Consider the following 11,530-nt stretch of genomic DNA (forward strand, 5'->3'; position numbering starts at 1 on the left):
TTTCCTCTGTGCTGCCGTGAAGTTCTGGGATACTGAAGACCATGTATTCCAATTTAAAACTATTAAACTTTGTCCCACAATTAAAGAATTTTCAACTATTCTGGGTTATGATCCTGGTAAGAAATCTGTAGTAGTTCCTTGTGATCCTAGACATAGGGAGATTTTATCTGGTGCTCTAGGACTTTCTACTTTAATTACTAGTAGCATGATTGAAGGCCACATGGTGAATCTTCATGCAATTTTTTCAAGACTGATTAACAAACGTACTCATGGAGTGACTGACAACATGCAGAAGAATTTTGGTTTAGCTTTTTGCTTCATGGGAGAATTTTTGCTTTGCTCTAGAAGACTTGGTTTTATGGAAGCTCAAGCTATTGGCATTGTAAGTCAAATTAAGGATGGTGATAATCCTATTTCTCTGATCTTGGCAGAAACTCTTTCAGGATTGGATTTCGTATTTCTTGGTGGAGAATCACAACGCTTTCATAGGAGTCCCTTGACTTTGTAGATATGGTTGATGGAAAGACTGGACATGATTGGCATGTCTACTATTGCTAATTATGGTCCTAGCAATTTCTTTAGTAGGACTGTCCTAAAAACCGAATGTCAAACTGAAGGCGACTAGGTGAAATTTCTTAACAAGAAATCCAGTGTTTCAATTTGATGGAATTGTTATTGGTGGAAGTGTTCTCCTCCTGTGTTGCGGTCCTCTAGATCAGATCACATCTTCATAGTCGGGTTAAAGAGGGCAACTTTCTATAAGGCTAATAAACTTTTGAGACAATTCCAATATGAGGCCTAGTGGAAAAGGAAGAAAACCTTTCACTCCTATGGACACAAATCCTACTTCTACAAGGAACATTTTGTTGGGTTTAGAGATAGCGACCAAGTGGATCTATTTTTTGTTAAGGTTCACTTTCATAGGATGACCACAAAATATTCTAACTAGTTGGTGAACAAAATTGCAGATTAGGAGGTTGACATGGTTGCCATGAGAAAAAAATTTCTCAGTGACAACCAAGAAAAACATGAGACTGACAACTATGAGTTTAGAAGGAGGGACCAAGATGACAAAGTACCCAGCATAGATGGAACCAACGAACAAACAAGGACAAAAGAATGAAGAAAAAATGAGCTTCTTATTTTTGGCTTTGGACATGCTTATTTTAAAAGTTGATGTGAAACTCTTAGGTTTAGGAATTATTTAAGACTTTAAGGTTAAGGGTTCTGTTTAGGGTTTGGTTTTTTTATGGTTTGGTTTAAGGTTTGGGTTTTGATTTCTGTGTAATGGCATGGTTAGATTTTGAAAACAATTTTTTTTTTTTTGCTAAATGGGTAAATGGTGGGTTTAGGAAAGTTATGCCAGGACCAATATATGGTTGCCTACGTACCTCTTTGGCAGAAGGATCGGGTCATCACGTAGTTCATTTTATTTGCCTTAACTTTTCTCTAGGCCGCCCTTTCGGGTTTTCAACCTAACAAGCTCTCTCACTCTCTTTTTTTTACTCTCCTTTTGCGTAAATCGCCCTTTCGGATTTTCAACCTACCCTTTTTTTTCTTTTTTTCTTTTTTGTTTTTTGTTTTTGTGATGCCCTAATCTTTGCCTAGACCATCCTTTTGGGTTTTTAGCCTAGCGAGCTCTCTCTCTCTCTCTCTTTTCTTTTTTTTTTTTTCTTTTTTGCGGAACCTAGGAAAGAAAATAACATATTTTGCAACCATTTCAAATGTAGTGTTTTCTAGCTACCACCTCACACATGGTATTTTGATCCATATTGGTTGGCTCAGTAAAAGGGTTTGTATCTAAATCCATCAACCTTACTGCTCCCCCAAAGTATATTTGCTTGATAATATATAGACCTGCCCAATTTTGCTTAAATTTCCCGTTTGTCTCTTGAATCGGGGCTCAGATCTCTTTTAGCACTAAATCCCCCAACTTCAAATCTCTAGTTCTCACTTTTTTGTCAAAAGCTTTCCTAAGTCTCATTTGATAACCTTAAATATGATACAAGGCCTTAAGTCTCTTCTCATCCATCATGCATAATTGGTCATATCTGCTTTGCAACCAATCTACCTCAAGGATTTCACTCTCCAGTACTGTTCTCAATGACTAGTCACCAATTTTAATGGGAAGGATTGCTTCCATCCCATACACCAAGGAATGAGGAGTGGCTCCTATGGAAGACCGAATTGATGTCCTATACCCCCAAAGTGCATAGGGTAACTGTAAATGCCAGTCTTTGTAGTTTTTCATGCCCTTCTTTAGAATTCATCCTATAATTTTGTTTACAGCCTCAACTGCTCCATTAATCTGAGGATAGTAGAGGGAGAATTTATGGTGTTGAATATTGAACTGTCGAAGTAGCTTCTCAGTTTCTCCCTTGAAAAGCAGCCCATTGTCTAAGATAATTTTATGCAGTACCCCATATCTACAAATGATATTAATCTGAATAAACTGAGAAACTTTCTTCAAGTTCAAAACCTTGAATGAGGCAGCTTCCACCCATTTAGTAAAATAATCAATAGCAACCAATATAAATTCATGGCCATTAGATGATGCTAGGTGAATCTTCCCAATAATATCTATTCCCCATGTAGAGAACGACCAGGGTGAAGTCATGGTGTGTAACAGCATAGGTGGCATGTGCTTTAGATCTCAATGGACTTAGCATTGATGGCACTTCCAAACATGAGCTGCGCAATCTACTTCCATAGTAGTCCAGTAATAACCTTGTCTCATTATTTTTCGTGAAAGTATGTGCACATTCATTTATGGCCATAACTTGACTCATGAACCTCATCAATTATTTGTTGTGCTTCCTTGGCGATCACTCAAAGGAGATGAATTCCATCATATAATCTTCTGTTAAGCCTCTCCCCATAAATAATATAATTAGTGGACAACCTTCTGATCATCAATTAGTCATTCTTGTCTACAGACTTTAGGTATGTCCCATCCTTTAAGTACTGTAGAATGTCTGAATATCATTCACCTTCTCCATTCATTGCCTCATCTTCTTCTATTGACATGCAATAAATTGGCCTCTTTTTGTTCCACCACTATTGGTTGAGCTTCATCTTCCTTAGGTCCATCCATCATGGATGCCATTGTTGCTAAAGCATCTGCAATTTGATTCTGCATTCTTGGCACATACTGGTACTGGATCTTATTTAATTTCAAGGCCTACTTCTGGACACATTCATGATAAGGCATCAGTTTTTCCTCCTTGATTTTCCATCTATTTTGAATTTGAGAAATTATCAAGGCTGAATCACCATACACTTCCAACTCTTTTACTCCTAGACCTAAGGCCACTTGTAACCCCATAATGAAAGCCTCATATTCAGTGGCATTATTAGTGGCAGGAAAGTTAAGCCTACCAGAGAATGGGATGTGTGTCCCATTTGGAGAAATTAGGAGAACTTCAATGCCACTTCCATTTTGATTGGTTACCCCATCAAAATACATCTTCCATGATTCTAGCTCTATCCCCATGATATCCTCATCTGAAAAGTTTCCTTGGATTTCTTCAGCTTCTTCGGGTGAACAGTGGGCCAAGTGATCAGCAATTGCTCTCCCCTTCACAGACTTCTAAGTCACATATTTAATATCAAATTCTGATAGAAGCAAAACCCATTTAGCTATTTTCCCATCTTACACAGGCTTTTCCATCAAGTATTTCAAAGGGTCTATTCTTGCAATCAATAAGACCTTGAAAGCAAGCATATAATGTGTAAGCTTACGGGTTGCCCATACAAGTGCTACACATGTCTTCTCAAGTGGTGAATACTTCTCTTCATAAGCCAACATCTTCTTACTAATGTAATAAATCGCATTCTCCTTCCTAGACTCCTCTAGGTATTGAGCAAGCAAAGCCCCCATTTCTATACCCGTAGTTGTGATATACAACAATAATGGTTTTTCAGGTACCGGTGGAACCAATATTGGTGGCTTCATAAGATAATTCTTAATCTTCTCAAAAGCTCCTTAACATTGTTCATTCCATACTGTGGGAACTTCTTTCTTGAGTAGTCGGAAAAGTGGCTCACATGTCATGGTGAGCTGGGCTATGAATTTGCTGATGTATTGTATCTTCACTAAAAACCCTTGGATCTCCTTCTCAATCCTAGGAGGCTTCATCTCTACAATTTCCTTAATTTTGTCACGACCAACTTCAATCCCCCTATGACTTACCATAAACCCCAACAACTTTCCGGATGTTACACAAAAAGTGCACTTCTTTGGATTTAGCCGCAACTTATAGAATTGGATTCTTTCAAAGAACTTCCGTAAAGCTGGTATGTGCCCTTCATGGTCTTAGACTTCACTATCATGTCATCCACATAGACTTCTACTTCTTTGTGTATCAAATCATGCAACAGAGTAGTGGCTGCACGTTAGTAAGTGGCACTAGCATTCTTAAGGCCAAATGGCATGACCTTGTAGTAATACATCCCCTATGGAGTAATGAAAGAAGTTTTCTCTATATCTTCCGGGGCCATCTTTATCTAATTGTATCCTGAAAAACCATCCATAAATGACAACAAGGCATGTCCTGTTGTGTTATCAACTAGGATTTCAATGTGAGGCAAGGGAAAATCATCTTTAGGGCTAGCCTTATTAAGATCTTGGAAATCTACACACATTCTCACTTTCCCATCCTTCTTCGGCACTGGAACCACATTAGCTAACCGTTCTGGTTATTTGACCACTCTCAGAAATCTTGCATTATACTGTTTCTCAACTTCTTCTTTGATCTTAAGAGTCCACTCTAGCTTCATTCTTCTTGACTTCTGCTTGACCAGCTTCATGGTTGGATCTGTTGAAATGCAATGCTGCATTATATCTGTATCAATCCCAGGCATGTCTTCATATGACCATGCAAATACCTCTTTGAATTCTGTCAGTAGGGCAACTAATGCATCTTTCTCAGAGGAGGTTAAAGTGTTGCCCAATTGTATCATCTTAGGTTCATCATCAATACCGAGGTTAATAAGCTAGGTTTCTTCTTTTATAGGTTCTACATGCCCTTGTTTTAATTCCTTGTTATTAAGAGTTTCTTTACCAATTTTCAAAATAAAAACATTCAAAGCCAACAAATAAGCAGAATCAGAACTCATATTATAAGGGAGAGAAACAAACTCAATACGGATAGAAACAATATTTTTGGTAGGAATGATTGGATTAACGGTCTTGATCTTCTTCACAGAGTCTTTCATGGGGTGGGCAGCTCCCTCCCATGCCCAATTCTTCAACTCGATAATGGTTTCAACGATGGCGGGTAGCTCCCGGTGAGTTTCTTCTTCCCTCATCATCAATACCATGGGGTTTTCATCCATGTAATATGTGCCTTCACCATCAATATCCATATCCATGGGCTTGTCAGTCACGTAAGCATCCAGATGCTCTATACTGTCCATCCACTCAACAAACAAATCTTGCTTTCCTTTGTTGCTTGGAAAGATGTATTGGGGGAGGTATTTTGACTCATTCCCGCCCATCCTCTCATCTTCATCTTCAAGATTCTCCAGGGTTAAGTTTCCAAAACTATGGATCATCAGCTTTCTGTCTAGGGTGGCCAATCTAGCATCTATGTCATCTTCTTCCTCAGTGTATGGAGCCAAGTTCTGAATTGTGGAATGACACTAACTCAAGAATTTCTCTACCATGCTTGTCATATCGAGGGCCTGACCTTGAACTAACATTAGTAATGCAGCTCCAATTTGAGGGCCATCCATAAGGGTAATCATCATAATCTATATCATCAGCCTCTTCATCTTCAACTTCCACCTCATCTCCTAAAACTCCCAGCACATTTTCTAGCTCATTTTCTTCACTTTCAGCACCATTCTCCATACCTACAGGTTTAGCTTTAGCATCATCCTTTATATCTCCATCATAGTAGTCCACATCATCATCAAAGTGGTCTTCGTAGAAAGGTCTTACATCTTCCTCCTCTTTATCACTATGGGGGTTCACCCCAATCATTGCCACTATATTGGCTATCATAGTCTTCACTACTGCTGCTTTCACTATCACTGTTGCTATCATCCTCATTATTTCCATTGTCACTACTGCTGCTATCACTACTACTATCACTCTTGCTGTTGCTACCTTCATCATCATCACTAGGGGCTTTTCCCCCTTCCTCTTCTTCATCACTTGTTCTTGCTTCATATGGGCTCTTTAATGCATGTTGGCAAGCCTTCTAGTACTCTTCATCTTCTATATTGCAGATGGCATCTCCCAAAAGCGTAGTCATTGCATCAGGGTCCATGTAATTAGCCCAATTGGTGAGGACCCAATTTATGTCTTCTTTCTTCAATTCTAGAACCTTGTTGTTGCAATCAAAGAATAGCTCAAACCTAGGCATCATTGTTCTCAACTCAGGATCATACCTCAGTTTAAGGAATCCCCAATAGCCTTGACCATCACCAACTTTCACAAACTTTCCATTCAACGTGCGAGTATAGGACTTTAGGGGTTTCAGAGGACAAGGGAGTCCTTTGGCTTTAGCCTTTGCATGGGCCATTTTTCTCACCATCATTTCTAGCAAGTCATCATCAGTAGGCTTATAACCTAACCCAAAAGGTGGGGTGGCTATAGGAATTATCGGGACTTGAGCAGTGGCATTCTTCATAGTCTTCCCTAAATTTATCCCTAGAAGATAATTCATTCTCATCATCATTGCCACCACATTGTTGTTACCGTAAGGAGCAAAGTCAATGGGGATCTTCTCTACCTCTTCTTCTCTTCTTCCAAAAGCAAGCTTCTCAATTTCAAATCCATCCAAGGTCAATGGCTCCTTCTCATAATCAATACCAAATATGGGCTTTGGTACGGTCAAAGTATCGCCATATATGGTAACTATGGCCCCTTTATGCAGAAACTGAACCTTTCTGTATAGGGATAAAGGTACAGCCCCTGTATCATGGATCCATGGTCGCCCAAGGAGCATATTGAAGCATGAGGCTATGTTCAGGACTTGAAATTCCACCTTCTTGATCATTGGACCTATAGTGAGCTCTAGTGTTATGATTCCTAAAACCTCCCTTCTACTACTGTCATATGCCCTCACAGTCTGATCAGTTGGCACAAAATCCTTAACACTCAGGCCTAAGTAACTTGCAGTCTTTAAAGGACACACATTTAAGGCACTTCCATCATCAATTAGAACCATTGGAATCGTCTTGCCTTTGGCATCTACAATAATGTGCAATGGGTCATTATGGTGCTTCCCCTTCTTTGTCAAATCTTTGTTACAGTAGGAAATAGTGAGTTCTCTACTTATAGACCCACTTATAGCATTCAGATCTTGAGAAGTAGTGGTTGTAGGGACTTGGATTTGATTGAGAAGCTCTACCAAATTTTGGCTGTGCTTATATGAGGCTATGAGTAAACCCCATAAAGATATATTGCTTGTGTCTTTTGTAGCTGCTTGAGAACCTCATCCTCTTCAGTGGGTGTTTGTTGGGTAGATTTGTTCAAGAATTCTATTGGGTTGTCTGCCTCCAGATGTGGGGGTTTGAAGTGTCTCCCCCCTTGTGACATGGGCAATTTTTGATGGGTCGTTTAGATCAATATCTTGGGGTTTGAAATGTCTCCCCCCGTATGTGGATATTGGGTTGTTTGACTGGGGTTCAAAGTGCTTCCCCCTAAATGTGGGTGTTAGGTTGTTTGATTGGGGTTCAAAGTGTCTCCCCCCATATGTATGTGCTTGGTAACTTGCTTAGGGTTTGAAATGTCTCACCCCATTTGTGGATGTTGGGTAGTTTGATTGGGATTTGAAGTGTCTTCCCCTATTTATGGATGTTGGATAATTTGGGGTTTCTGTAACATCTTCACTCCATATATCATACCCTGCAGTGGATGTCATACCCAGTAACTCTTCCCATGTCATCATAAGGCACTCGGGTAGGTCATATATCAACTCAGACGAGTCCTTTTCTTCTTCCTCTTCAGTCATCAAGTAATTAATCTCGGTCCTCTCCCAAAATTGTGGTTGAGCAAGGGATTATTAGTGACGCTAGGCCTTGTAGGCGGTGCAATCACCCTAGTGTCTATTAGATATTGAATTGCATAATGAAGGCCAAAACACTTGTCATTGTTGTGGCTAGGCTTTGATGGTAGGCACATCTCTTACTCACATCAAATCTTGCATGCAATGGGTTTGGGATTGGTCTTGGGTCTAAGGGTTTTAGCAACCCCTTTGCTTTTAGTTTTTCAAACACTTAACTCACAGACATATATAACTCATGAAATTCCCTCCTAGGCCTTGGAGGTGGCCCTTGTGATATTGGCATGGGGGCAATAGGGGCAATAAGTTCGTAAAGATCATTTTTGTATATATTAGAAACCTTGGTGGGTCCTCATTCTTTATAGTGCCATTATTTATTGCATCCTAAATTTGGGTTCCAGCAACAATCAAAGTTTTAAAATTAAGAAAACTTATGCTATACAGGCAATAAGTTTTTTACAACTATGGTTAATTGTTCTTCTTCACTTGGCCTATTCATCATCTATGTAGCTTTGGACCTCCACTTGGTAATGAAGGTAGAGAAATATTCTTTCAGCTCTTGCTTAGTGGTCTACAAATCCCTCCTTGTCACATCCACTTCTATGTTATACTTGTATTGATTATGAAACTCGCGGCAAATGTCCTCCCAACTCCTTGCTCTATCATCATCTAAGTTAAGGAACCACCAAAGAGCAGCTCCAGTCAAGGTATTTTGAAACATTTGAGCAAGCAGTTCTTCAGTTACTCCTAGGGGCTACATGGCCCTTATGTACATCTTCAAATGGAACTTTGGGCAGCCAGTCTCATCGAACTTGTCCAAGGTTGGCATCTTAAACTTAGGAGGCAATCTCACATCTAGGAAAAGTCAGAGTGATTGGTAGTCCACGAGCTCTTCCATCTTGCAAGCTCTTTTGATCATCTCTTCCACCTTCTTTATCCTCTCGTTGATCTTCTTCTTACCCTCCATGGTTGGGGAATTATGATCAGTCTTGTTCTCCTTTTGGCCACCCTTCAGGTTTTGAAATTGGTGCACGATAAGGTTCATGTCTTTCCTCAACTGAATTTAACTAGCTACCATGGTGTTTAGTAGCTCTTGAGTGTTCATGGGTTCTTCAGTGTTCGGATGTTCTCCCCCGTCCGCCATGGTGATGGAGCCTTCGGACTTCTTGTGGCTTGGTCTATCTTATAGGTCAAACACGGGATTGTGATGTTGCAACAATGGAGTGTCTTCTATGCTCACGGGCTTCAGTACCGTGATGGGCTTGGAACTAGAACTACTAGCTTGAATGTCGGTCTTGAGTTCTCTTTGAAGTCTTCCCTTTGATCTTAACCAAATTCTCCCCTAAGAAAAGGCTTCGCTGGGTCAAACAAAGCTAAATCCCCATCTATATCAATTTATGAACCAAACAAACACACACAACATGCAATGCAATTTTTAACATGGACTAGCCTAAAGGTAGGTTCTAAGCCTTTACATTGTAGGGTGCGTTTGTTATTTCAATGTTTCCCATAGCTAGGACGTTACACCACCCAACTTGTAATGTAATGAACATTACATTGGTCCAAATGGCATGGTCTATCCTTTATAGTCAACAAGAAATGATCCAGTGGCTTTAGGCTATGAGTTGGTGAGTTCACCACTAGGTACCCGAATCTAATGAAAACTGGTGATCCATGGTTACTACCACCATATGTTGAGATGGGTGCATACATGTTTGTTGTTTTGATGGCACACACTATGATAGTTAGGGAAAGCTTTTAACAATCATCATGGCAACACAAACAACTCAAAAAATATCATACAAACATCTCAAGACATAGACAACCAAACAAACAACAACATCATTAAAAAAAGGGTATATAGTTGGTCACTTAAAGTCGAACACAAAACTTAGCCCTCGACATCCCCAGCAAATTCACCATTGCAAGAGACTGCAGGGGTGCTCTCAAAAAAGAGATTCGGGTGCTTTAAGGCACCTCTCTTTTTGGGTAAGTGGTGTGGAGTCGCCACTTATTTTTTATACCCAAAAAAATAAGAAAAAATAAATACAATTACATATTCAAAATACGTCAAATGTCATTGATTGAATTTTTTTTAAAAGTACAATTTGGTAGATTAACCTTACAAAGCTTCGGTCCTAGTTACAATCTATGCAAAAGAATAAAAAAATTTGGTCCTAGTTACATTCTACCAAAATTAAAGACAAAACACTAATATACTAACCAAAATCCTAAGTTCGATGGCTAAGTTACGGAATGGGAAGGTGTTAGGCACCCATTCTACCCAGAAAGAGTGTGGTCTTCGACACTCTAATAACAATTATATACCCTTTTGTATGATGTTAAATGATATGTTATAATACACATGACAAACACTTGACAAAAATTAATTTAAAAAAGTTTGCCTTATGAATAATGTCCTCTTTTAAAAGAAAAATCAGATCTGTCTTGAAAATTAAAAAAATGAGACTTGATTTATAAAAATTAGATCTGTTTTGTAGAAGGTAAAAAAAATGAGATTTTGTTAAAAAGAATCAAATCTGTTTTGAAAAGTTAAAAAAAAAAGAATGAGATTGGTTTGCAAAAAATCAAATTTGTTTTTTAAAAAGTTAAAAAAAAAAAAATGAGATTTGGTTTGGAAAAAATGTTTTTAAAAGTTAAAAAAGTAAGATTTTTAAAAGATGATTCGTATTCATGAGACAAAATTATTATGCATGCATCACATATTAAAAAGAAAGACTTTAAACTAACTCTTAATTCCTTCTTTGAAATTTCAAAATCTGCAATTTTATAAAAAACAAAACTTTTTCAAAAAAATTTTCAGATCTGTATTTAATGAAAATACAAATCTGTTTCATAACCAAAAAAAATACAAATCTATATTTAATGAAAATACATATAAGTTTTGAGACAAAAAAAAAAAATACAGATCTGTATTTAATGAAAATATAGACCAATTTTGTGACCAGAAAAAATACAGATTTGCATTTAATGAAAATACATACCAATTTTGTGACCAGAAAAAAATACAGATTTGTATTTAATGAAAATACATAACAGTTTTAAGACCAAAAATACATATTTGTATTTAATGAAAATGTTAACCAATTTTGAATTTAAAAGAAAAAAGGTTTTGATGATCATTAGCAGATTTTGAAATCAAAGAAAAAAAAATTAAAACAAACAATCAACTAAGAACATGTCAAAGAAAATTTCAACTAAATATATAAGCATGGCAAATATGAATTAAGAGCAAGGCACAATAAAAACCAAACATATTAACCGCATTCATGCAACGAACAATCACAATATATTAACTAATGGAAAAGAAAAAACAAATAGAAGAATATAACTAAATACCTCTTGTATGAGTGTGCTCTTCAGTAGAAGAATATTTTAGAAATCAAAGAAGTTTTCACTTCTTTGAGGTCTAAAATACTTTACTTACAAAAAAAAAGTTCTTAAAGCAAAAGCCTTCAGAACGTCTTTAACGTAAGGAAAGCAGAGAAGTCAGA

The 11,530-nt window shown here is 37.8% G+C and overlaps 1 protein-coding gene across 1 annotated transcript; it reads right to left on the minus strand.

Moving 5' to 3' along the window:
• Window positions 1-3,181: 3,181 nt before the first annotated feature.
• On the minus strand, window positions 3,182-3,880 carry LOC115956615. Its single transcript, XM_031074937.1, has 2 exons — window positions 3,710-3,880; window positions 3,182-3,589 (listed from the first exon to the last, which is right to left on the minus strand). Exons 1-2 carry the CDS (start codon window positions 3,878-3,880, stop codon window positions 3,182-3,184), a joined length of 579 nt encoding a protein of 192 aa, XP_030930797.1.
• Window positions 3,881-11,530: the final 7,650 nt, after the last annotated feature.

Source organism: Quercus lobata, chromosome 8 (assembly GCF_001633185.2).
Source record: "Quercus lobata isolate SW786 chromosome 8, ValleyOak3.0 Primary Assembly, whole genome shotgun sequence".
In the NCBI taxonomy this organism is placed as follows: Eukaryota; Viridiplantae; Streptophyta; class Magnoliopsida; order Fagales; family Fagaceae; genus Quercus; species Quercus lobata.

What these genes read in the sequence shown, in the direction of transcription:
- LOC115956615 (XM_031074937.1), bottom strand. Translation starts at nt 3,880, where the DNA reads ATGGGGGCTTTGCTTGCTCAATACCTAGAGGAGTCTAGGAAGGAGAAT. An exon ending in ATTATATGCTTGCTTTCAAG is followed by an intron (nt 3,590 to 3,709) that starts GTCTTATTGATT and finishes TATGTGACTTAG; the next exon opens with AAGTCTGTGAAGGGGAGAGC.